Source organism: Struthio camelus, chromosome 2 (genome assembly GCF_040807025.1).
Source record: "Struthio camelus isolate bStrCam1 chromosome 2, bStrCam1.hap1, whole genome shotgun sequence".
NCBI lineage: Eukaryota > Metazoa > Chordata > Aves > Struthioniformes > Struthionidae > Struthio > Struthio camelus.
Genome location: NC_090943.1, coordinates 135,089,703 through 135,117,302, shown reverse-complemented (window position 1 = coordinate 135,117,302; position 27,600 = coordinate 135,089,703). Strand labels below are relative to the sequence as shown.

The following is a 27,600-nucleotide window of genomic DNA, read 5'->3' as shown; positions in this document are numbered from 1 at the left end:
CTGCCTTTACCAAAGGTCTGTAAAGCACAGTTTGTGGGGCTTTCAAAAGAAATCAAATTTTGAAATAAGAAATTCTTTTTTTTTCCCCCATGAACACTGTTCACTCTGCACACTGATTTCAACAGAACAGCTTCTGACCTGAACTACCCAACCTAAGACCCTAGCTTTTACCTTCAGAGCAACGCTGGCAAAATAGAAAGAACCAGAATGGCCTTCCACTTGATTTGTTTGCCAACATGTACATATCTGAGCTGGAGAGCTAAGCGGATATGGATAAGAATAGGAGAGGTGGATCCTGAGAGATTTGTTCACTTTTTGGTTTTGTGGAACACAGCACAACAGTAGTCTTCGGAGGGAAGCAACTGATCATCAACACAACGTAGTTTATATTTCTAGGAAGTCAGGAGGATTTGTTTGTTTGTTTGTTTCAGACTAGGATTTCAGTTTAAAACCCTCAAAGTAGGTAAAAGAAATTGAAATCACTTCAGAGATGTGGTTTCTAGCTTAATAACCAGCAAGGTCAGTCACTTAAAGAAAATATTTTTGGTAACCTTAAAATGATTTTTCTGAGAACTATAGTGCAAAATGATTATTTTCTATGTCTTTAACAGAAAAAAAGGGTGACTGAATTTGCTCTCTCCACCCCCTTAACAAACAGCATAAATACTGTTTTTCCTCAGTCAATTTTAATTATATGAAGCCCTTCTTGGCTACTGAGAAAGCATCTTGGAATGTTTAAGAACTCTGATTGAGGTGAGAGACCAGAAATGGAAAATCATTTCAGATTTATTTAAGAACTTTATATATAACTTTGTAACTCCAAGGTTACCTCTGCTGGAATTAGAAGGTGACTTGCATAAGCAATTATGACATAGCCCTCTAGGACACAACGCTGAGAGAATGAAGACTTTCTAACATCCATTTTTAGCAGTTCTATCTCAGTGTTGGAACTGTAACCAATGTACCTTTAAATTCAAACAGAGGTAAAGCTCAAAGGCACTCATAAAGTCATTACGGAATATGACAAATTAATAATACCAATGTGAAAGAAAATCCATTTCACCTAACTATGTATTCTAAATCTCTTCCTCAAAACCAACTTAAATGGAACACTTTGCCACCTCTCAAAAAGAGGACTAGAAACTGGTGTTTGGGGACTAAAACTGATAACCTTTTTTATGGCGTGCAGCCCTTAAAAATTTTTGAAAAGCAATTAGATTGTCCAGCCAACTGCCCAGTTTGCAGTTCTGACCAACAAGCTTTGAGTGTCTTCGTGAGCTTCTCTGAGGGTTTGCCCAATCGCTCATTACACTGTCACGTCTGATGTCTCTGAAGAAGTAATACGATCCTACGGCACATTTCTCCTGTAGGAAGAAACATACTTGTCCCTGTGTTTAGAGAAGAATAATCCTACACAATCCTACAGTTTTGGGCAGTGCCAGTGGATTAGTAGGCTTTTTTTTTTTTACCTTTGCATATTTTCTCAATCCATGAGCGATGGGCCTGGCCAGGAACGGAGAACACATTACAGAGATAGTAAAGCAGCTACATCCCCCTTAGAGCTATAGGGGACATCATAACTCCTTCTGCCCTCAGAGGAATGGAGACTAGAGGTCTGTTTATAGCCAGAGTCATAGAGAAAGAAGGCCTGACTTTGTATTTTCCATTCTGTAACTAACATACTTCAACTATACTATTTAAACAAGAATTGCTTATTTAGCACGTGCATGGAACACATGACACAGAAATATCTTCTGAATATTCTGAATACCTGCAGTCATACATTGTTTTATTTTAAAATGTCATTAAAAATGAAAGAAAACAGAAAGTAACTCCTTTTCCTCAGACAAATGATAGTGCATGATAAGCAAGACAGGAATCTTACCTGCACAAACAAAGCAACAATAGCTATGCCGTGCTTCTTCCCTACTGCCTCATCAATGCTGCTGTACAGTGTGGAGTTCCAGTGCATTAGATGAAGCTAAAACAAAGCAGTGCAAATAGACCAATAGAGAAAACATGTTTTGCAATTAAAAAAAAAAAAAATCAGGAAGTTAACTTTAATTAACAAAGCCTCCGTGGGTGTGCGATTGTGTGTGTGTGTGCATGAATATAAATGTACGCATGCCTGTGGCTGTGCAGGTATATATAAATGGATTCTTACTATGAACATCAGGAAAGCCATGAGAAAAAAGATCAGCTGCAGAGAAAGTGATTTATAATCATTACCAAATACCTGCAACAAAGGTAGGAATAACAACGCTAAAGATGATTAACAAGCTCTCTCACTTTGGGCACTGAAATAAGCTCAGCCAATGCAACCCACCAGCACTGCCTCTCAGCCAGCCACCTCTCTTCGCAGGTAGGAGTAGATTATGGATATAGGTTGTCCAGACGTACAGTTGGCTGGCTGACTGTGCTATCTTAATATCACTTGTCTCACATATCACCTCCCAGGACGAGCCACTCAAATGTCAGTAGTAAGAGCAGGTGAAGTGATTTGAGGAAAGGTCAAATAGAAAGAAAGTTAAGGAGAAAAAAATGGCTGGAGAACAAGCTCTAGGGACAGCAAAGGGCTGCTAAAGAATAAAATGAGAGCCATCAGTTGCCACCTTCCACAAAGTAGCAGTGCCTATATGAGTTAATGCACGTATATATGTGAGGCAGTAAAGTGACACAGCTGTCCAGAGTGATTTTGGAAGTGACATTTGAGAAAAGTACTGAAAGACAGACTAACAGACAGACAAACAGAAAGGAAAATGGAAAGAAAGATAGAAAGCAAGAAAGTAAGGCATAAAGATAGAAAGAAAAGAAAGGAAGGAGAAAAGGAAGGAAAAGAAGGAGGGAAGGAAGGCAGGGAGGAAGGAATGGATAGACAGATGGACAAACAGATAAAGTTATGTACTGAAGGGTAATATGCTTCTCAAACAGATGACTTTTTCCAGTGCTAATGCTAAAATGTAATCTCTGTGACATGGCAGAGCTTCAACACCCTAAGCACAACTTCTTTGAAGTTTATCTGCCAACAACTTTTGCACATAGATAAAACACCCCCAAAAAACCAAACTCTTAAATTTAATTCCTGTTGTAGAATCAAGTGATCTATGTTTTGCTCAATCATGTGCCTAAGAAGTTAAAACGCCATCCTCTTATCTAATATTGTTTCCAGGTTCAGTAAAACTAGTTTTTAAAACAGATAGCATATCTTCCTATTTTGTGGGCCACTTCTGCCCAGTAACTGCTCTGTGAAGTGATTATTGCCCCTTAGTTAGCATGGGTTCACTCAGTGACCTCCGCATTCACAAGATTAATTCCTCACCCTACCCTTATTTCAACTCTGATGAATATCTGGAGCACTAATCTTGATGACTGTTATTTCAAAAATCTTGCTCAATATAAAAATGTTAAATGAAACTACTGTATATCAAATTAAATTTCAAATTAACATTACAAATAATTCAGTTCATGCTGATCAAAGGCATTTGCTGTGCTAAAATGGAAAAATTACAACTTTTCAAAAATTCATTTGCACCTCAGAATACTAATGCAAATGTACTCGCTAAAGGCTACAAAACTTCTAGGTACACAAACGAACAGGTTAAGGAATTGTAGTTCTCCAAGAAAGGCCTGGAGTGTGCAGGTATTAATTATCCACTAGAGGGAGCTCAGGCAGTCTGATCATCTTAACCAAAATCCCGACAGTAACAAGGAAAAGTGAGTGAGCTGCAGACAGGCCTGAGGGCACATCTGAAAGAATAAGGTTCCAGTGACTGCAGCTGTGATGGCCACGTCCTTGGTGCTGCAGAGAACAATGCTGCATGGCACTGCTATTAATTTTGTTGGAAACGTCAAAAGTAGGCTTTTCCTTTGGTGATTAGAACAATAGTGTTGAGAGTGATAGTCAACTTTAAAGAGACCGTTACTTTGACTATGTCAACAGGCGGATCTTGGCTAAAGCTGCCGTGACATTCAGCAGGTTGCTACAGTCACTTGGAGGTAAAGTCTGTAATCTGACATTTGTCTGCACTCTGGCAACTGCGTTGTTTTCTGAAGATTTGAGAGAAAAATGCTTAGCTTCAGTGAGAGGAAAATGAGCACGCGCATCAGACTGCACCAACAATGACCTTAGCTCATCTAGAAACAGACTGTTGTCCCAAACCTCTGTATAATACTACAAATCATTATTAGGACAAGAATGTGCAGCAGCATAAACAGCTTGACAGGAAGACATGCAGGAAAATACTCTTAGCTGCTGCCCTGAACCGGGGAACATAATGCCTAATTCCTTGCAGCTGGAACTGCTTTCCAAAGGACATTCCAAATGGGCCAATACTTCTTCCCACATCTCCAAGGGACACAGGAGAGTAAGTACTAGCTACCCAATTCTTGGGATGTCTTTAAGTCTGCCATTTACACGGGCAAGGAATTTTTTCTGCATCCTCTCAGGGCCTCCTTCCCACCAGCTCAAGAGAGGTCAAGACGGTCCAATACAGAGACATACACGACAAAGACAAAAAAAATGGAAGTACTTAAGGCTAATCTAGACAACCCTTGACTAGGTTCAGGTTTAGTAGTCAACATTAGTGAAGACACTGAAAGGAACGCTCATTACTTTTTTAGTGCAAAGGTTTTATAACTTTGACATTCTCCTCAAGGATGCTTTATATTTGCACCCAAGGTTCCTTGGAAGAAGAACCATCATTTTGTATTGGGTTTCTAAAGCCCAAGGTGGAACAGACTTCAGGCCAGCATTTACAGGCCATCGCCTTAGCTGTAGGAATATTTACAGTAGGTTAATAATCTATTTCTTCCATGCAGGTTGTAAACCTGCTGCCATAAACACTGTGGAGATGGATAGTATCAGTAGGATCACAAAGGGATTAGACAAATTATGGACAACAGGTCCAAAAACACATACTAAAGGAACAGGCAGAGACGTAGCCTCTTGCACTACTAATCCCATGACTGTAGATGACTGGGGGTACAACAAAATGTGATCAGGCTTCTGGGCTCTACCTACAAAGAACATCTCCTATTGCCACTGCTAGAGACAGAGTACTGGATGGACACCACCATATTCTAGGATATAATAGCATATAAGCATATAGGATATTGCTTCTGTTCTTCGGTCCTAAATCTGGTAACCTAATGGGAAAATAACACATAATACATCATATAATACATCCTAGGGCAATAGGGCTTGCATCTTCTGCTCTACCTTTGATAAGCCTGTGAATGCACACTTAAATAATTAAACAGATGTCAATGCTCACTTAAATAAATGGAGGCCCAATCAAATGAATTCTTCTATAGATTATGAAAAATGTAGCTCAGATAGGGGTGGTTAAGTAAATACAAAACGGATTTAAAAAAGGAAATATTAAAAAGGAAGGAGTAAAAGTTTCTTAGGAAACTGCCTTTTCAAACTGTGGTTTAACCTATGTATTTGTGTGGTTCTCTGGAGCTACACTGCCTTTTGTTTGCTCTTATTTGTAATATGGTAGCAGATGAAAATTTCAGATACCCTAGAGAAAAAAAAAAACTGATGGCAAAAAGCCAACAAACATTACAAAATTTGATCTCTAGGGACTAGAGTCCACAAACAACATGGCAAGTAACTCCTGTTAATATTAATTGGAATCAGACGTGAACAGAGGGAAAGACCCCAGCGCTTTTACAGCTTTTCAAACTATCAATATAATACAATGCCCATGTACATTGTCAACTGCACACCCGTGCATCCGTATCTTACACATAGCAAATTATAGTCAGAGAGCCATGCTTTTTACTTATCCATATTTTGCTAACCTTCGGTTTTACATTGATTTGAGACAGTTATATAAAGAGTGCCTACTCATAAGGAGTGCCAGTTTCTGATACGAACACAACTATGTGCTTTTTAAAATAATCAGCTGCAATGTATTGGCAGCTTACCGTTGTATGGTTTTCATTCAGAGTGCAAACACGCTGCACATGTCAGCACAGTAGGAAAGGTTCTGTTCAAGTTGTTAGCTCGTGTTTTGATACTCAGTAATTATGATGTTTCTATACAGCCAAAATGACTCAACTACTCTGCTACTGATTATCATGGCTAGCTTAGAGGTGCCAGACAGTATACTTTCAGAAAATAGTCACAAAGCTGTGAGAAACTTCTTAGCCCTTGAAAATACATTTTTCCCTTGGCTAAAAAAATAATCTGGAGCATTTTAACATTCCTACTGTAAATCAAAGAATTGCACTGCCGTGGTGGTGACTTCTTTCAAATTGGATGAACTGAAGCCTTATGAAAAGGTAATTGTTAATAAAGTGCTGATGAAGTTGATTTGTTCTGCGAACAGCTGGAGAGACTCTCCTTGACAGGAAAGATTAAGAAATTATTCCAGGTAGCAAAGTGAATCGCACACAGAATGATTCTTCTGCACGGAAGAAAATCTGAGTATCTTCTCAATCTTCATCCAGTCAAGCCAAAGACTATTGATCCCAATCCTGATGTCGCTGCTCAGGACAAACTGACACTGACAATAACTAGAGGCTTGTCTCAAATCAGGACTGTTTCAAAATTGAGTGAGGACCGGGGATTCTGGCTTTAAAATCAATAGCCATATGAAAACTCTACACTTAAGTTTCTCTACCACAGAAATACCTTTTATGTTGAGAGGAAAGGAAAAGGCCCTGGGATGGTACAGTGACACAGAATCAGAGTCACTGGAACGACAGAGTCTGGCAACAGAGTCAAAGCTATATACGAGCTAGTAGGTTTGTCAGTTCTGGAAGCCAGTTCATCTCAATAAAAAACAGATTAAAAAGCATATAAATTTTTCCTTCTGTCGAGGGCACCACCTGCTCTGTGGAACTCTACAGGGTCACAAGTTCACTGAGAACAAACGTGATCTGTTAAGCTCTGTTGTTGGCCTTATTTTAGTCCTAGCTCACACACAAAATCAAAGACTCACAGGATAATCTACACTGGAAGGGGTTTCTGGAGGTCAGCTGGTCCAACTCCTCTTCCTCTACTCAAAGCAGTGCCAACTTCAAAGTTATTTACTAATTCAAAGTTGGATCAGGTTGCTCAGGACCTTGTCCAATTGAGTTTTGTGGATCTCCAGGAACACAGATCGCACAGCCTCGCTGCATAACCTGTTCCAGTGATGAACAGGTTGAAGAATTTTTTTCCTTGTATTTAATCAGAATGTCTCTCGTTGCAACCTGTGTCCATTGCCTGTTGCCCTTTCACACTTCTGGGAAGAGTCTGGCTCTACCCTCTCCATATGCAGGAACCTAAGCAGAAATTGCCTACAACTGCCAGAATGATGACTCTTGATTGTAAGAGTTCCTTCTCAGACCCTCTGTCATTCACCTATGTTTACCTGGTTCTTGCAATGACAGGAAAGTCACTGTTAGCTTTGTCCCTTACTGCCACATGCTGGTGTGCATCTGTTATCCAAGTTGCAGACCAAATATGAGACAAGCGACGCTTTATAGGAAAATGCTCTCTGAAAAAAATCACAGCTTATCTTTTGTTATGGCATATCTGAGTAAGGAAAGGAGGACTCGGTGCTCAAATGTTTCTGCACTCTTACAGGATACTTACTTGAACGTCATAAATTTGCTATAAATCTGCACAATTCAGAATGACCTGCTAACATAAAAAGTAGTTCATGTAATATTATTGCTTTCTTTATGAGTACTTATTACTGAATTACTAGAACAGAATCACAGAATCGTTTAGGTTGGAAGGGACCTCTGGAGATCATCTAGTCCAACCTCCCTGCTCAGGCACGGTCCTCTAGAGCATATTGCCCAGGCCTATCACATCCAGGCGGGTTTTGAATATCTCCAGGGAAGGAGACTCCACCACCTCTCTGGGCAACCTGTGCCAGTGCTCTGTCACCCTCACAGTGAAGAAGTTTTTTCTCAGGTTCAGATGGAACTTCCTGTGGTTCAGTTTCTGCCCATTGCCTCTTGTCCTGTCGCTGGGCACCACGGAGAAGAGGCTGGAAACTCTAGAACCTAATTTGTTATTTGGATCTCTATAAAATGCTGTTCAACGTGCAGTGTTTCCACTGGCTAAGCTAGGCAGTGCAGAACTTAAACAGACTTGCACAGCTTCTTGGAGTCTATGGCAAACGTGCCAATAGCAAAACTCCTGACCTCAGTTTAATCAGAACCAGGCCTGCAAGGGAGTTTTGCCTGACATAACCTCCAGCAGCTGAGGCAGCATGAAACATCTACCTAACCTGGCCTAGGTACTCCTACCTTAATCTAACGAACAACTACAGTCCATTGTGCTCCTTCTACAGGAGATTGTGATATAGGGGATAATTATCTTCAGTAAACTCCTTTTCGTGCTCTATACACAATAAAAGACTGTCACTTTAAAATAGTTCCTCTTTATATCTGCATATTAAACTACTAGAACATCTCACTGTGATATTATCTTCACGAGGCTTACTTGAATCCATGCTGCTTTTACAATCACCCATTACACTTTTTCCAATCCCTACATTCTTACTCTTTAGTAAAGAGTTAATTATTACAAAAGCTTCTTTCTTAAATGCATGCTCCATGAAGTGTCAATTAACCTTCTGGAGAGCTTTGTTTCTTAGCCAGAACTAGGTTATACAGATAATTCTTGTTAGCTGGGCAACTAGCAGTTACAAGCTCCAGAAAAGTCTGCTTAGCCTAGTAATACTACGGGCCAAGAACGCTTCTAAAGATTTGAGATACGTTATTGCGCCCCTTCCTGTATCTCTCATATCTTCCCAGTTCTTCTTTCAATTCATTTAAGCTGTACCTTAAAAGACTAAAAGTTAAGTGGACATTGCATCACTGCATCTTAACCAGAGCTGCACCTAAAACACGTAGTCTGGAAATTTTAAGCATATAGCTCTTTGCTATATTTCTGTCACTGCTGAGAAAGACAGTTGGGTTGAATCTCACCTATGCTTCCACCTAAATGCCATCTTAGAGATGAATCTATCTCCTTAATGTAAATTAAAGGAGCTTCAGAGCTGCTCTGCTAGCCATTGTAGAGTCAAGAACTGTTCTCTTAGCCCAGCTCAGGTTTGTTAGGGATCATTACACTCCAGTTTCATTCACAGCATGCCATAAAAGCTGAGGAGAGGGAACAGTAGTGGCTACCTAATTATGGCCAGCATAAAGTCTCTCCCCTGGTTTGAGGGGAGATGAAATGAAACTGAGGATAGCCTAGTAGTACACCGATGATGTGTAATTTCAATAATCCAGATATTTGCATAAATAATGTCACATGAGGACAAAATGTGGAAAGATTGTGTCTTGCTATTATACATATGCGTAATAATTTATGAGCTGATACTTAACTTGCCACTGAATTGTTTCAGGAAGCAATTGACTAAGCTGCTGGCAGTGACCATAACATACAGTAATTAAGTTCCAAATCCTCACAAGGGGACCCAACCAAGGATATGACCACAGAACTCTGTTTCAAGAAAGGTGATTAAAAGAAACAGAAGGTTAGTTATTAACAGCCTGAAGGAGAGGGTTAGGAAATTAAAGTTAATGAAATTGATACAGAGGCTATTTGAAAATAATCTTTGGAGAAGCAGAAGTACATGCACATACTCCATGCCACGAAAATAAAGCAAAAACCCATAAAGTAACAAAGCCTGCATGGTTAAACATTACAGTTCAGCCAAGGTAAATATGCTTGCTTTGAAAATGCAAATGCAAATGAAATCAAACAACCAGAGCATGGGCTCTAGGCAAAAGCAAGAAGAAGAAGAGGAAGAAGCTGAGGTAGTTAGGATACTAAACAGTGTACCTGGTTTAGGTTTGTAGGGAGTACTTCAAGGCTTCTGTGGTAGATGAGTGCCAAAACGCCACTGAATTTCAGTAGGAATTAAACCTCCTTTACAATTTCAGATACAGACTGTTGTCACATGGAAGACACAGGGGAAACCCTGCGCCCATCTTGGAAAGTAACGCTAAGGTCAGCCCTAAGGAAGATAGGCTGAAAGCAGCACAAAGAAACACTGACGACAACACCATTAGAGTTTAAAACCTCCTAATTATTATAACGTGGGGGAAGGGAAAGCACTTCTGATGGAACTTCTGTGTGCTACGAGTTACATAAAGCCTAAACATCTAGGAAGTTTAGTCAGGAGGTTAGGCGCAGGCTATGTACAGAACAAGGTGACATTTCCTGAACAAAGAAGCCTTTAGTCTAAAATCAGAGAAAATAGGTGGAAGCAACAAATCAAGTTGGGAGCAGAACACAAGGTACCCTAGAGACACTGTTTAGATAACTTTGCAATCGTAGTGTGAGATATCATATATCTTAGATTAGAAGGTAGTTCAGAGTTAAAACAGGCAGAACAGGAATAAACGCTCAATTCTATGGAAGAGAGCAGAGTAATCCTGAGGACTGAACTGTAACACGGCAGTAAAGAAAATGATTTTTGATTAGACAATAAAAGGAAGGGTTGCAAAGACACCTTCCAAAACACATGCTCTTTCCAAAAAACAGCCAAACAACAACAAAAGTAGCCTAGGTACTTGTGTGGTATAACTTCAGGTGTGCCCTTGAAAAGATAAGGAACAGTGGGACTGCTGAATTGGTTGCAACATCTCTGGAGAAGCTCTAGCTGTAACTGCGGTAAATTCCTTGTAGCACTATCTATCTACACTGGTATGCCATACTGAAAAAGAATAATAAGAACACTTCAATATCTACTATTAACCGGTGATTTGTGTTTCCTCCGAACGGTTCAATCACATACACTAGCTTCACTGCATATAAGATGCAGAACTGCTGGTCCTTTGAAAAATGAAATTAACACCAGGAAGAACATCCATGTATGGAGAGATTCAAAAGACTACAGCTACAAACAGTAAGCTGAAAAAAAAATTAATAGGATCTGTTTAAAAAAAAAAAAAAAAAGGCAAACAGTGCTCTTTACTGTTCTGGCAAAAGCAGCTAAACAACTAAGGACAGTAAATCAACATAGAACTAATAAAAAGGGAAAAAATGGGTCAAAATTTTGTATCCTTATTCTAAGCAAAGATGGGCTAACTCATCAGAGAGAGGATTCCACTATATATAAGGTAAGGAAACAGGAAGGCCGCACAAGGAGGCTGCCACAGAGCCAAACACCACTGCAGTCCTTGCAGCACTAATGGGGAGGCAAGACATGAGCATTAACTACCTCCATGGTTAACGCAACCACAACATCAATATCTTTACATTGCAATGTCTTTGCCTTGCAAATTCCACCTAGACCCCTTCATTTCGTTCAGGCCTTCAATATCCAAAATATCTCCCTCTCATTAGCTCACAGAAGGCAGCTGACATTGGACATCAGATTGATGGCAGTTTCTTAGGAAAATCATTGGCAAAGCATCATCAGAAATAGTCCTGCAAACATTCTCATGTTTAAGTATATAAACTCCTTGGAAACTTGTATAATGTTAGACAGTGTTATGGGGTAATTATAAACTGTATTCTATACTTCCCCCAATAATTCTGCTTTTGCCTCATGTTTGTTGATTAAATTAAACCGTATCTTTCTATTTGTGAATTGTTCACAAGCTAACTTTCTTAAATACAGCAGCATTCCTAATTTAATGTTACACTTATTCAAGCAAGAGAGTAGACTGTTGAGTAACAGCTGGAGAATAATATTTCCTTCAGGCATTACATATCAAATAATTACATTACACTTAATGTATCAAATTATTACAAATTATCAAATTATATTACAGTAGAATTGTCTGTTTCTGCCTTATAGGATTTAGCATTTGTAAAGCTAAATAGTGGGGTAGATAAAGATATAGGGGAAACTGAGGATGGTGTAATTTGTGCATATTTATTTTTCTTCCTGTTTGAAAGCACAAGCATTGTTTATTTCTACGGGCATGCACATGAGGTAAAAATAAAATGGGAACTAATCAAAAATAAAATCTTTTCTCAACTGTAATAAATATTATACAGGCTAAGAAAAGAAATGAAATAGGCAAAACATCCTTGATCCTTGATTGCTGTCTTTCAGCATCAACCAATTCACTGAAAAACAAAAAGTTTCATAGTTCTTACAGTCACCTTCATACGTCAGGCTCCTCGCTGCACCAAGTTGCTGCTTACTGTATGAAGCAAGGAGCTCCACAAAGCAGGTTCATGTTCCCCAGTATCATGTGAGGCCCCAACAAACATGGGAGTTGAGGTGTCTCGAGTCTGCCCTTACCTGTGCTAACTGGAATAAACATACATTCACACTTTGCTGCTTCTTTCCCCTGAACTTATTATAAAGGCTAGGAAGGAAAAGGCAAGGATTTTAGTCCGAGACCTTCCATCCTGCTTTTGCTCTGGATTCTTCCCAATCTGAGTGGGTGTATGTGTGTGTCTGCATGTGATTTCATCTCTCTGTGGTTAGAAAGAACAAAGCTTGGAAAGAGCCGACCTCACAGAACAGTTGACATTATAGGCTATCAATGCCATCAAGAAGAAGGAAAATAAAAAGTGATTAATTCTGCAAGTATTGTTTATATGACTAGCCATTTAATATAAGCAGCCCCAATTCCATAGAGTGTTGGCTGCATTCTGTTGTCCTAGATTTAAAACGAGACTGTTCATATGTGGAAGGATTTAAATCACTGATTTAATTTTCACCAATAAATTCTCTAATGAAGGTAGGATAAAAATGTTCTCTCTTCCAAGTTTTATTGACAACTGATCTGAATTCCACAGTTTTGTGTCTACTTCAAAGCTAAGGGTCTCTCTAGAGAGACGAGAGGCTGCAGCTGCGTATTATCTTAAGTCGTAACGCTGACTGCTCTCCAGTGAGCAGTTGTTCTTCTGTACTACATTCTTCTAGGAAACTCAGTTTTTCTTCCTTAACGTTGGCCAAGTTTGCATTGAATAATGAACTTCATTATCCATCTCCAACAGTTTCTCTTGAATTTTACTTTACTTTTACACATTGCTAGTTTTCTTCTAGCCCGTAATTCCACAAACAAGTTAAACTCCCAGAATTTTGTTCTTGGGACTTGAACAGTTCCCCAATCCAGTTCATTATGTGGCTTAATGCTGGCACAATAGGGAGGCAGGAATGAGACTACCTCACTGGCAACAGTGCGGCCTGACTTAAAGAGTCTACGAACTAGGGCATCAGAGAGCTTGTAGTTAAATTGCTAAACTGGGATTTACAACCTAAATTACATATTTTGGTATTGCAATCTCTGCAAATCTTACTAGAATTCAACCACCTAGGAATCATAATAATAATATCTCCCTTAGTATTTGCCTAAGCTATAAGGGAGACAAGGTCTGCTGTTGCCAGTGAATAGTTAAGAAAAGAAAGTTCAGAAAGGTCAAAGTATTTGACCACAGTCACGCATGAGGTCTTTTTCAGAACTGACAGAGAACTGGCTCATGATTCCTAGGTGGTTGAAAAGCTTTTCAGCTCTTACATCATCTACAAGTTTTATCTTTTATCTGTTAAGAGACAGGTGTGTACCACTAGCACTAATAACATGAACCTCTGGTTTTAAACTAGCACTGCAAAGCTATTATCGCCCTCTTAGAGTATTCACTCACATACTGGGGCCTACCTAGGAATTGGTCCTGACACAACTGTACAGCCTGGAAAGGGAGGAAAGAAAGAATCTCCTTTGCCAGCTTCTTCCACTAGTGACAGGTCTTTAGTTAGGAAAATAGTTAGACCTAGTGGTTAGGGCAACGCGCCAAGACACGACAGACCAGGAAACTGAGGCAAGATGCAAACAAAGTCCTAACAATGATCATGGTAGAAATTAAGAGTATGAAGTAAAACAGGCCAAGGGCAGACAGCAAAGAAAGACGGCGGGGAAGAGACTTGGGCATCTATCTTGCTTGCTGTGCTCAAACTTGGGCTTAAATCCTATTCAGGAGTTTCATCTTCTAAGTGACCATACAAGGTTTTCTCCCATGGCAGAGCGAAAGCATAAGCAGCCACCTTGTTAAAGTTGGGATTGCCGTTTACAATGAGGGATATCATGATATCAGTCTCAATATTCGTGAGTGCAAGCACTGTCAGCAAGATACTTCTGTGAGATGGCGTAAAGTAAGGAGAAGGCAGAGCCATGTTTCAGCTCAAGGAATGGAAAAGATCTGCAGCTTTTGAAAAAGTATCAGAGGCTACATTGCTTCCGCTACAGACAGGGATTGCTAAGAGCTATTTTGCCTTCAGGGTCACTTGGTTCCCTTAACCAGGATGCAGTGCCACAAGACTTGTTACTACAGGCTGTGACTCAATGTTACATCCTAGCCTGGTATGATTGCAAGAAAATTTGGTGCACACTGGCCTTCAGCTTTTGGTAGAAGTGAACCAAGAAGCGGAGGTAAGATGAAACAGGGAGCACAGAAGACAGCTCTTCTCTTGATTCATTTCTCATTTCCCTCTCATTCTCATTTTCTTCTACTAAACTCCTCTCCCTCCCTGACATTTCTCCTTAGAAGAGTTTTTCCTATTACGCCCAGTCATTTGCAGTTCGGACTGCTTATTTCTTAAAAGAGTATTGGAGTTCTCTCTACTGGTAGAAGCTATAAATCACAGACTATAGCAACTGCCACCTCAAAACAGTTTTAGGTGCAGGAGACATGAAGCCTGTTCTGCATATGACTGGCTGGAAATAAGATGATGCTTGGAAGACAGATAAAGGGATAAAGACATTTCAGGACAGACTGTCAATGCTCTTCTTCACACGTCTTGTATGTCTTCCACAATCCAATAAGTAAGTTGCAGATTTTGCTCAGAAAGAAAATCACAGGTGCCACATCTAAAGATATATACCGTTCTTCCACAGAGCTTAAATAAGCATTTCTCAGAGACTAGCCAAGCTAAAAGTATGTTTGTTCTAGCATATCAGTCCACTTTTACACCTGGTTTCTTCATACAAAGAAGTATGAAGAACTTCCTACACTACAAAGCATATAGATGTATCCTCTTATAAATTCAAACTACACATGACCAAGCAGAACAAGGGCCAGTTCAAGCTCATACTGACAAATTACCTAGAAACAAAGTATACTTCAGAGACTGAGTGTGCCTATTTAGGGCAAATTAGCCCTCAACAACAATAAAAATGTAATATTGACAGAGTTTAACAACTAGTAATCTCAAAAGTCATGTGCTGCTTATCTGTGCTTCTATAATGATGCTAATTTTGTTTTTATCTTGTTGTCAGTTTTCCTTTAGTACACCGGGAGAGAATAGAGACCTCCCAGTTTTGTACCACTGAAAAACAAAAACAAACAAAGTTTCCATCAGTTAGGACCCTGCAGAATATATGATACATAGAAAACCCCCAGAAAGGTACTTAGAACACTGCACATATAGGGCTAGGATCACATGCAACGCAATTCAGTGACAACCATGGAACTGGTCCCAGGATCAATTTTGCCCATGGAGTGTTGTGCAATGCTAAGTATTATTATTATGCTAGTAAAAGCATAATGTGTAGAAGATTGTTTCTTTATAAAAAAGCACTGATATGGAAAATAAAACTGAAAACATCTGCTTATATAACGGCCTGATTCTCCTGTGTCTTTCTATAATCATACACTCAAAAATTAGACTATGTCCAATGAGCATATCTGTTTTAAACTATTATTGTTGCTATTCATAACCTATAAAGGATACACAATATATAGGATATAGGACATATAAAGAATATCTAATGCATGAATGTAATTAGTTTTTGTATAAGAACCGTTTTAATCACGCCTCAAAGCATTCATCTGCAATAATTCCAAAATTTAGATGATCATCCAAGCCTAATTAATTAATTTTCCACTAGAAAACTTGGACATTTTCTAAGCAGAATTCCAGACCTCAGCACTAAGCTACGTAAACTATTCTGGATTCTGTTCATTTTGCCTCCTACTAAATTCATAACTGCCTAAGCATGACTTAGTTCATTCATAGGCCTTGTGCTGCCAAAGGAAAGAGAATGAATTCATTTTTTTTTTCACCAATAGGGAATCAATACAACCAATCAAGGCAACAGGATTTAGTCCTTGGTTCAAAACCTTATCTTATAAGGTTTATGACTCAGATCACAGTCCCATTAAAGTGACTAGCAAAAATCCTACAGATCAGAGGACTAGGCTCACATACTGGAAACTATAGTCATTATGAATTAAATCCTTCTTGCCTGATTTCAGATCTGGGCACTCAGAAATACCCAAACCAAAGACTGTAAAGATTTGAGAGTAGAGAAGTATAAAGGTAATGTTCTAAACTGAAGCACTACAACTGAAACTCTGTCTGATGAGATCCTTAGGCAGGTATCATTTCATGTGAACAAAGGAAAACGTAAAGGTTTAGAATGGACTGAGGGAGTGTGAAATGTATTTTTTTTTTTTTTACTTTTCATCACATCAATCTTTAATCACATTGCAGCAGGTATTCCACCAACTCTGAAAGAGACTACAGAATGAATTAGTTTGCTTTTCATTACACAATATAAAGGAAAAATCTTTCTTCCAGCACAGAACTGATTCTGGTCCTTCAGGCAGCTGGGTTTTACTCTGTTGTACTCAAAAACTGCAGGATAGATAATAATACAGTTTTTAATCTTCCTGCTCATCTTATAAACATTCTTAATATGATTTTCTGCTAATTCTCTTCTACTGAGAGCTTTCACGTGGTTGAGAGCTAATACGATCCTACATTTTGAAGAGGGTGGATTATAGAGAATTATCCTCCTGGTCACACTACAGTCAGTGAAAAGGACTGTTTTATTTTCCCAGACACAGTTTTATTCCAGAGCAGCAGCCTGAAAACAACTGTTTCCATAAGGTCAGATTGGGCCTTCAGTCACACCACATTGTGAGTAACTAAGAGGAGGAGACGCTTTTAAGGCATAACTTTCTCTCTGTTTGCCTTCACTTAAAGAAGCAGTTAATAACATAGTAAAACTTATCATAAAACAGCACTGATGTCATCATATGGTTTGCTTTCTCCTGCTGTCTGTCCTGCCTTTTATAGACCCTAAGCTGATTGGGCCTGGCACTATGGTATGCTAAGTTTACACAGCGTCCAGGTACAACGGGGCAGCATTTTTGGCTGCCTTTAGATGCTATTTTAACCTTGTTAGGAATAAATGTCTTGATGGCTGAGATGAGAAGTAATTTGTTACTTCTGTCTCCCTCTATCTTCAGCCTATACGGCAAAGATGAGGTAGAAAGCCTCAGCTTTATCAGTTCATTTCTTCCTTCCTCCAACACATACTCGCGGCATGAGGTCGAGGAATAAAGATGTGGAAAAGTCCTCTTTTTTTACACCTGAATCAGTTTGAGGTAACCCATACATGGCTATAAGCGCAGGTTTTACTGCTCTGTGTAAATGTGTATTGTAAAGTGCAGTCTAACCTTTGGTACCTTGTTCCGTTTGTTGGCAAGAAACAATCTTTCATTGTTAAGACCATTATTAAAAACTTAACACAAGCGGTAGCCAAAGGGCAAAGTAACACTACTTATGCACAGTAAAAGTACTTGCTGAGAATGATTCCTGGAGAAGGTTGCACAAATGTCTCCTTCCAATTTCTGGCCAAAAGGTAAGAACGCCATTTGTGTTTTTTTATTTTCATGGCACAAAGAGAAGAGTATTGTACCAGTATGTACAGCATGCCACTTCTATTTTTGTTTAAAAAGACATGCTACGATATTTACCTGTGATAACCATTTTCTGTTTTCTCCTGCTTTCCTGACTAATTGCAAGCACAGATGTTTCAGTGAAAATGATAACACTTACATATTATTTACAACATTCTGATTTCTTCAGTCAAGGAAAGTGGAAAACAAGTCTTTGCTAAACTTCAGATAAAAATAAAAATAACAATGAAATCAGCCTCTGAGTCACATGAACAACGCTTTTCTCCAATGTAAATTAGTTCGAGAAGCTGTTCCAGAGGTTTCACAAGCTGAGAAGTCTAACCTATTTCACCATGAATCTAAGTATCCTAACCATGTGCAAAGGCCCCAGCTGTCTAGTAAGAAATAACAGATTGCTGCATTAAGAGACACAGGATATTGCTTAATTAATACAGGATATTGCTGAATTCCTATCAAAACAATTATGGTATCAAAGGTGACGAGCCTATGGAAGTAAGTGAAGAAGTAGTTCTCTTCCAGACTTTGAAAAATAGCACTCTTTTTCAAAGTCATCCTTTACAAAGATCATTAAACTGATAGTCTGAAGCTGTTTTGCAAATATCTGGGCCAATGTAATAAAACAAAGTCTTAAAACCTTCAGTTTTAAAACCAAATTGCTGCTTCAGTCAATAATTACACATATCTAAATAGTTACCTCAGATAGATCTGTTCAAATTCAAAGTTGCTAAATTGGCTTCGGTAGAACTGCTCAGGATTTATAATAACGTAACAGAACATACAATCTGGGCCTAGTTCGTTGTATTCTTAATGCACTCAGTTAAACCAGGTGCTTCTGTTCTTATATTACTGTTTTTCCACTTGGCTTGTCTTCTCCACAAAGGGAGAAGAATTCAAAATCTTTGTATTTGCTTTATAAATTCATTTCAGGCTTCTTAAGAAAAAATTCTTCCTAGATCTCCTCCACTAGATCTGCCTGCTTATTTTGCATTTAGTACAGGATTCCCCCAAAGTGCTTGCATATAGCCAAAACAGGCGTTCTATAACTGTTTGTGTGTCTACCAGTCCAGTGAAAACCCAACCTAGCATGTGCTCAGAATATGTTGATTTCAAACTAGAGTGCAAGCTAATGCTAAAGTCAAGAAAATAGTTCTCCCATTTCCCTGATCAAAATGATTCTTCTCAGCAAAAACAATTGGGTGGGGCAATCCCTGGAATGGAAAATCTTCCACTCTGGAGTCTTAGATGTACTGCTCCATAAACATTTACAGTGGTTACAAGCACTTATTTTACTATTGCTCAAGTATAATATTTGATTTGGATAATTTTAGCTAGATTTGATACAGCAGCTCTTTATGCATCTAGCAGAATGGAGCAAGACTCATCTGCCAGACTGCTGTGCACTTTTTATGCAACACAGGGCAGAAGATGATGAATCAGTCCAGCCAGTACACCTGTGTGCAGCTGACTCTGGATACAACAGTGACAACTACACTGCCATTTTCTACTAGAAGAATTAATCTGCATGAGGATCTGTTTGCAAAATTATATATTCATGCCATATTTAAAGTGTATTTGTGTTTGCTACAGACTTCTTGCACCATTATTTCTTAGGATCAGAGTTTTGCTGAAAGTTGTTTAGATGCAAGAGGCAGGATAACAGTGGCTCACTTATCTTGAGATGATATTCTTCAGTGGCGCCAGCATTTTGTTTGTGCAGCTGCCCTGCTGCTTTTGAAGTAGGTGAAGAATGAAATCCCTTTATGACTGATTAAGTCAGTTGACTTGCATCTCTGGGTCAAGTTTATTTCTCCCTGGACTGAAAGGGAGCAGAGAATTCTGGGGTTTCTGGAGAGTTCACTAGTCTGTTCCTACATACCACCAAGACTGTCTGTGAAGTCATCCTTAATAAATAAGAAGAGAGCAGAACCAGCTAGATTCCCAAGCACACTGCTTGACATAGCTCCTATCAACATTTCTTGATCATTACATGCTGTATCAGTCCTGAGGAAAAACACTGAGCTTTCATAATGAACAAATTACTTCCAGGCTACTGCAGTGTCACCCTGAGACAGAAGGTCCTGCCGCCCACATAACCCACACTCTGGTAAACCCGAGGCAGAGGCTATTCCTTTGCTTTTACTTTGTTTGGTCAGTCTTCCGCATTAAAGTAAATCTCCTGTACTGCCAGGATTTGCTGTCTGAAATCAGCCTGCAAAGCCAGTATGAGTGGCTTTATATTGGCTTTATTTTGATAGACTAATGCAAAATAGTCAAAAACGGAGACCAAGATCTCATCCACCACTCTTAAAGCTGGTACCTGAACAACTCTATGAACTAGATCGATGGTGTAAGTCTGCATGTTTTTTATGCTTAGTTCTGCAGTATGTGCGCCAATACTTTTTATATTCTCTTCCATAAAGCTGTTCTATTCCAGTAGTCTGGTGCTTGTGAAAAATGCTATAATAACAAATTCCAGATAAAAAGGAAATAGAGTTTCAGGCTCCCAAGGGATTATCATAAACATACAAGGCAAAAACAATTCAAAGAACTTGGAAAAAAAATCTTGACAGTTTCTTTAAAATTGGTACAGTGCACAGCAAATGAAATAAAAGATGCATAACTGAAGTCACCAAACATCAGGGTGGGTATCGGTTCCAGCTACCACTGAAGCCCAAGGACTGAGGGGTACTCCAAACCACCGCTTGATGACTGTAAGCAACGAAGCAATGAATAGTGAAGTAACAGGAAGAACGGCTGCTGGAGGGCAGGAAAAATGGGTCCTAGTATTTCATTTGCCTAGAAGCCCAAGCTGACACCCCATGAACAGCTGAAAGTTTTCAGACTGCATTATCACTTTGCTCATGTCTCATCAATTATAATGCATAGGGATACGAAAGAACATAACTAAGAATCTCACATAATCTTCAGTTTTCAGATACTGAAAGTATTTCATGAGCAAATTACCATATGCTTACTCCAAATTTACCTAAATTGTTATTACTCGGCACAGTAATATTTCTAGTGGCTATTTCTCCCCATCTCTAGCTATTAGTCAAGGTGACAGGAAGTGTTGAAACAGCAGATCTTGTTAGAACACTAATATTATTAAAACAGAAGTTAATAATTCTGCAAGTTAACCTTATGACCAATTCATCACACAATGTGATGAGCGCTGGAGGCATTCTACTCCAGATGCATATCCTCATTTACCTGCACTAAAGCACACCTCAGCAAGTAAGCTTTTTGGTTGAAATATAAAGCAATGAAATGCTGAGCTAAAATAACTTCTTTTTTGAAATACCAGGAATTCAGGCTATGACTGTAAACCTTGTGCGTTTAACAGGTCTTATGCAATGCAGCATCACTCTTACCTCCATGGGAAAGGCTTTAAAATTAACTGTGTGTTCAGAACCACGCTGGTTTTCTCTCCCCCAGTGAAATCGAACATCATGTAGTTCAAATTCATGTCCTCGAGGTAACGGCCCGCCTATTAACACTGGAAAAGAACACAAACAGTAACACACTTAGCTTTCCAAGCAGACAAGCCACTGAATATATTTTTTCAAATACACTGGGGAGATTGTTGCAAGGTTCTTTACTAGGGACTGTATTAGAGAGGACAAAAGCGGACAGCCTTGATACCTTAACTTTTGGCATCCAAATTCATGCAGTTATACACAACTGTGAAAATACTGTTATGGTGTTTTCTTAGCTTTATGAGGCAGAACAGCTGGTCATAACACAAAATAGAAGCATTGTAAAGGTGTAAAGGTACACTGATAAAGATCAGTTAGGGCAGTGAATAAGTTCAAAACTCTTACCAAGAGAGTAGCTCTGTGTTCTAAACAGATGGTGAAGAGGTTCTGAGTCAAACTGATAACTACCACCAACTTGTCCAAATGCTTAATCTCTATCACCTGTATTTGCCGTGAGTCATGGAAACTGATAGAAACTTTTGGTTGCCAATATTTTGCTAGGTAAAGATGTTCAGCCATATACCACCTGTCAGGTTTCTGAGATACAGAATGCCTTCATATGCAGATACAACTGATCCTGCCATGCAGTAGCAACAACATACCTTACTTACAATCAGCTCTAGGCTGCCATGCTGTTTTTAAACACTGAAAATGTCTTAGCAGCATCTGTCCACAATTGCAAGACAAAGAAACCAACCTATATAGTAACTCAACTCCTTTGCATTAATATAGCCTTTCACCATAAAAATAAGCAGTGAAAACAAGCAATCGTACCTATATGAGTCCCAATATACTTATGAATTAATTAACAGAAGCATTCTGTCCAGGAATTTGTTAATCTGCTTCAGACCAAATAATACCAAATACAGTTGGCAAGCTGTAGGTAACTTCTTGCTGAAATCACTGAGTACTGGGTTTCTACCCAAAGCTAGATTTTTAAGGGCATTCTCGTCTTCCTTGGAATCCATTAAATTCTAGTTTCCATATCATAGACTTTGAATGGACCTCTTACAATACCTAATAACGGATAAGAATTATTTAATTGCACAATGTATAGCTTTAAGCAATGACAGTTCCATAATATAAAATGTCATTTAATGTCATTTAATACACATACTCTATATATGTATATGTATATATATAGTTAGTTGGGAGCACAAGTCATAGAGTAATACTACTAAGTACAATTCAGCAATTGAATCATATTGCAACTGTACAAACACAAAAATGAGAATAGAGAGCTATAAAAAAACTGGAAGAAAACTGTCAATTGGTCTTTTCACCATCAATTACTCTGCAGAAAAGAAGTGAAATACCCAGACTAATCCTCCCTTAACGACATGCCATAACCAACAACCAACAGGGTTTCTAAAATGAATCATCCTAAAGGTAGTTACAGATTCAAATTTGCACGTTAAACCTTTTTTATCTTTGCTCGCTCTACCTATACCTATATCCTATAATGAAAACTCGTAAATCTGATGAACATGAGGGAAACCATTCAGCTAAAGTATTTTTGGGAAACGTGGAAGAATGTAGGGAAATAGGATGTTTTATTAATGCTGTTTTTTTAGGAAAACAGACTGTTTTCTCCAATTTAAATTATTGTTCCTAGTGCATATGCCTGCCTGTATGTAACTAGAACAAATGTTCTCTGTGTGATGTAGTTCGGGACCTGCACGAGCTTCCAAGAGTTTCTTTCTGAGGCTCATATTACAACACAGATCCCAGGATAAAAGTATTTCAATGTAGGAAGAACGTTTATCTTTGTTCTGCTGTTCATCAAATTTTGATCTTTGTCAGTGGATGAAGTGTTTAACGTTTCTTTGCCTTTCAGTAATTTTCGAACCTTATTAGAAAATGATTCTGAAACCATTTTGTGCAATCCACCGCTGGCTTAAGAGAAGTCTCTGTATCCTCTGAAAGGTTTTTCAATATACAGTTCCAGTACACACTTGGTCACACTTCTTCCAGCTAATGCCTAACATATGTATGATGCTCAAACGGGAAGCAGCCTGTAAAAAGGTTTACAATTAAATAACAAGCAGGATTTGGGAATTCCAGATGGACTGTGTATTCTGAAAATCAATCATCACTAACGACAAACTGATTTTTAGTATGTATCTTAATCATTTTATTTTTTTCTACCAGGAGGTTTTTCTTTGGCTGTTAAAATTACAGTAGAAGGCAATCTCTTACACATTAATTGGATAGAGTTTCAAAAGCACTTAGTGCTCGGCAGTTCCCATTAAAATAACCTGGCTTAAACGGACCTGTCATCAGAGATCCCCTGTGAGGAAGAGAAGCTGCATGAGTTTCCGCAGTCACTGAAAATTAGCCAGGATACTAGGTCAAACATAGCTTTTCTCTTCTAGGAAGGGATAACAAATGTTGTCCCAACCTCCCAAAAAAGGAAAAATTATCCCCAGTCAACAAATGGAGAATAGGAAATTATGTAATACGAAATCCAAGGACAGCTGAAACTACACTGAGATTTCCTAAATCCTAGTGCCATACCTCAATCATAAACTTGTATTCTATTTCACATTGTTTCTTATATGTCAACACTCACCAGTCTGGCATCACTGTATTCAAGTTTAAAAAGAAGTACTTTCCTTCCTCTAAACCTCCAAAGCTTTTGCACACGCATATAGGTGTGTTGGTTTATTCCTATTTTTATACTATTGCTATTAAGGTGCAAACCTCCCTTGGAAAAGGTAGGGTGGAATGATTAGCACTTTGGCATGCAAGCAATTATGTTTGCAGTCAGTCTTACTTCCTCTGCAAGAGAATTCAAGAACCTTTCAGATCTTGCAGAGAAAACCTTGTTCCCTGGGAACAGAGCTCTGCTTCCGAGAAAGGTAGTAAAACCGACTGGAAGTACGAAATTACTATTCCATTGGAAATCTGCAAAATTCTGTGGAAAGAATGTTCTGTTTTGCAATACAATACAGAGTCTAGCATGAAAGGGAAGTATAAGGGAAAACAATTATTAAAGTAACTGAAACCTTTCTGTTTCAAAAAATTCTGTGTAAAACTGAACCGACTTCCTTGCTCCCAAGACTCCTGGGATCTCAGAAGGAAACAAAAGTTGGAATGGCTTTGGCAATGCTTAGCTGTTTAATTGCCCCATAAAGGCTGTTACTAGCTAACATAGGTTAGAATGACTTAAAAACCCTTCCAAACACAGGGGAAGAAGTACCACAGTGTTTGGAAAACACAAAGGATCTCCTTACTTTCCTGACAGTTATCTCCTTCATATAAAATAGGTTATCTAGATTAAAGGTCTGAGTCAAGAGATCCTGCAATTTCATTTGAGTTGGAACTGTTTCTTTTATTGGCTTTCAGTTCGTCTTTGATGAATGCTATTGAAAAACTCTTTAAGAAGCGAGGACCAATTTGCAACCTGTTCTTTATCAACACTGTAAGTGTCCATAACTGGAGTATCTGTCCTAAACAAACTGTTGAAGTCTACAGTTAGCAATCACAGCCCACTCAACTGCATGGAGAACTTCCATGCTCTTTGGAGCAAGGACAAAACTTGCCAGCTCTACAAAGTAATGCGGCGTCCCGCGATCCGAGTGACAAGCTGGACCGTTTCCGAATGTGGACAACTGTTAATGCCAGCGAACTAGATGACACCACCACAAAAGAAAACGCTGCAGCTCCTCCAAAGCAACCTGACGGGCCGTCAGCGCGGAGGTGAGACCTCCAGCCCCTGTGGCAAAGCTTAGCCCTCTTCCGACGGCCGACAGCAGCAGCAGCCCTCCTGCAGGCCACAGCAACGCCGGACGGGCCCAACAGCCGGCTGCTGGCAGCAGCTAGCGGTGCTGCGCTCGGTTACGCGCCTACAGCGGGCCTTTAAGACGACGATACGAGCTTCGGCCTTCGTTCTGACTTTACTGGCAACGCCTAAGCGGTGTTTCGCCCTACCTGACTTCGACTTCAGGACGATCTGGATGGAGTGCCCGTCGTTGATCACCTCGCAGTCGCGACACACCACGTAGTTGGGCGACAGCCGCACCTCCAGCAGCGAGGGGTCGTACCTGGCTTCCCTCGAGTTCAGGTTAATAGGCGACTGGTACTCCCCGTTGGCCTCCGGGAATATCAACCCCCACTCGACCCCTAGAGCCAAACCAAGAGCCGTGAGGCGCAGACCGGCGCCCCCGCGCAGCGCAGCCGCGCAGCCGGCCGGGCCCCGCGCCCCGGGCCGCCGCAGGGCAGGGCAGGGCCGGGCCGGCTCCGCGCTGCTCTGCCGGCGGCCGCGGTCCGCCGCCCGCTGCCGGCCGGCCTCCGGCCGCTCCTCTCGGCGGTTTCGGCGCGGCCGCGCAAGCGGTTTCCCCCCCCCGCCTCGCGTGTGCGGTCCCGCTGCCCGCCACCCCCTCACCTTCCTCGTAGCCCCACTCCGGGGCGTCCTCCCGGCGCCGGCAGGGCTCGGCGCCCTCGACGAGGCTGCCGTCAGCCATGGGCGGGCGGGCGCGGGGCGGCCGCCGCCGTCGGGCCGGCGTGTGCGACCGAGTGCCTGTGCGAGGGGGCGAGGCTGCCGGGCGCCGCCGGGCAGCCCGGCCCGGCGCTGCCTCCGCCTCTGCCTCCGCCTCCGCCCCCGCGGCGGCGGCGCGGGGGGCGCGGGCGGGGCGGCGGCATCGGGGGCGCGCAACAGCCGCGGGCGGCGGCCGCCGCTGCGCCGCCCCCCCCCCCCCCCGCTGCCCCTCTTTGCAGCCCTGGCAGCCGGGAGGCAGCTCGGCCCCTTGCTGTTCCCCCCCCCCCCCCAGGAGGGTGGGAGCCCCCCGATGCCCGCCGGTCGGGACCCCTTGGCTCAGGCGGCTGCCGGGTGTGTTGCTCCGGCCCCTCCGTTTCGAGGAGGTCGGGGGGCTCTGCCGGCCCCTCGGCCGGCAGCAGGGCAGGGAGCTGGAGGAGGTTTGCTCCGTTCACGGGGAGGAAGGGCAGTAAGCGGCCTCCGCGATAGGACTCTTCCCCCGGGCAGTGACCCGAGGGGAATGGGGGCCCTGTGGTCCCCAAGAGCAACCCGGAAAGGCAGCCGGAGCTGCGACCGTGGTGAGTGGGAGCGCCCTTTCCTCGTCGCCCTTGGCCGCTTCGAGGTACGGGCGAAACCACGCTGCCTTCCAGCGTGCTGAGGGGATAAAATAATGTCCTGATCCTGGGCTGTTCCTCCGCAAGCTTTGAGCTGGCTATGGGCCTTGTCGCGCTGCCGTGTTCCCCAGCGCGGCAGCCGTGGTCCCTGCGCAGGGCCGGAAAGAGGGTGCGAACGAACATCCGTGTCCAACTGAGATGGACAGAGAGGAAGGATTAAGCTGGACATTCATTATGGAAGCAAGAGAGCACTGATTCATGAGCCATGCGCAAGGTGGGAAGAAAATAGGACAAAAGTAGTAGAAATTATTGGGGGATTTCTTTTCCTTTTTAAGATTAGAACAGAAACACAGGTTTCTTTCTGCAGGATCATTAGTTACTGTCTTCAGCACTGATGGTCAAAAGGAGTATATGCTACCCAAACGAACGATAACTGTGGTACAGTTCATTGCAGCAAAGGAGCAACTTAGCTGGTGAGCAAGGATCACACTCCAAACTGACCTTCTTCCTCATAGTTAATCCTTTACATCAGTACAACTGGAACACTCAGATTTTCTGACATGTATTTTTGGCACATAAGAATATCATGTTGTACATACGTAACTGTCTCCCATACCAAACTGATTTTGTCAGTTAGTCAGTTTTATCCCAAAACCATTTCTTAAATGCACTCTAGTTATTTCTATTAGTCTCAGTCCCTTTGAATCATTGCTCAGCCACATGGGAAAAAAGAAACGTTCCCCCTAAATCACGTTTGATTCTGGTCGATCTGGCGGTAAATTCATTTTCCCCTCCCAAGCATAATCCCATGTTTTGGAAAAAAAACAGTCTTAAGAAGCTGGGTTCATTCCATTGCTCCCTGAAGCACAGTACTTCATTCATGCCCTCTGCTAAGTCCTTTCCTGCGGTAGCTTTCCTGTGGGATGTCTGTGCCACATTTTCACACTTACAAACGGCAACATAATCAGACCCGTGATTTCCTGTTTTATAATACATACTTAACACTACTTTTCATGGCTTCCATTCACAACTGTAATTAAGAAATAAGCTACTTATATTCTACTTATGTTTGTTGCCCTTCCTTTTAACCTTTCCATTCTTTCTGCACCTTTCTGCAAAATCAGGCACAGCAGGTAAAGCTTTAATGAATAGTTGGCATTTCTTTGTTCCCTTATGTCTGCTCATTTGTTTTCTGTGAAAATATCCTATCTTTTCCATAGTTGCTCTCAGGCATAGCTTGAGCTAATCAGCAAATTAAATTCTGCTGAAGATTCTTAAAATGTATTTGATGCTAAAGTGTGTATGGAGCTGAGAAGTGAAGGGCATCTCTCTGCCATGAAACTGAGCAAGGGACAGAGATCTCTCAGTTAGCTCCACCCACAAACGCAGATGTTGACCTAA

The 27,600-nt window shown here is 40.9% G+C and overlaps 1 protein-coding gene across 2 annotated transcripts in view; it reads right to left on the bottom strand.

The window, feature by feature from the left end:
- CA8 (carbonic anhydrase 8) overlaps positions 1–25,707 on the bottom strand; it is a 49,195-nt gene extending 23,488 nt beyond the window's left edge. Inside the window, exons 1-4 of one of the 2 annotated variants that reach the window (XM_068932633.1) lie at positions 25,496–25,707; positions 25,042–25,233; positions 21,004–21,128; positions 1,886–1,981 (exon numbers count right to left, since the gene is read on the bottom strand). In XM_068932633.1, coding sequence (XP_068788734.1) covers positions 1,886–1,981; positions 21,004–21,128; positions 25,042–25,233; positions 25,496–25,574 — 492 coding nt within the window. In that variant the 5' untranslated portion in view covers positions 25,575–25,707. The remainder of the gene's footprint in view (positions 1–1,885; positions 1,982–21,003; positions 21,129–25,041; positions 25,234–25,495) is intronic. The other variant, XM_068932634.1, reaches the window with a different exon arrangement.
- Between the last annotated feature and the right edge of the window lie 1,893 nt (positions 25,708–27,600).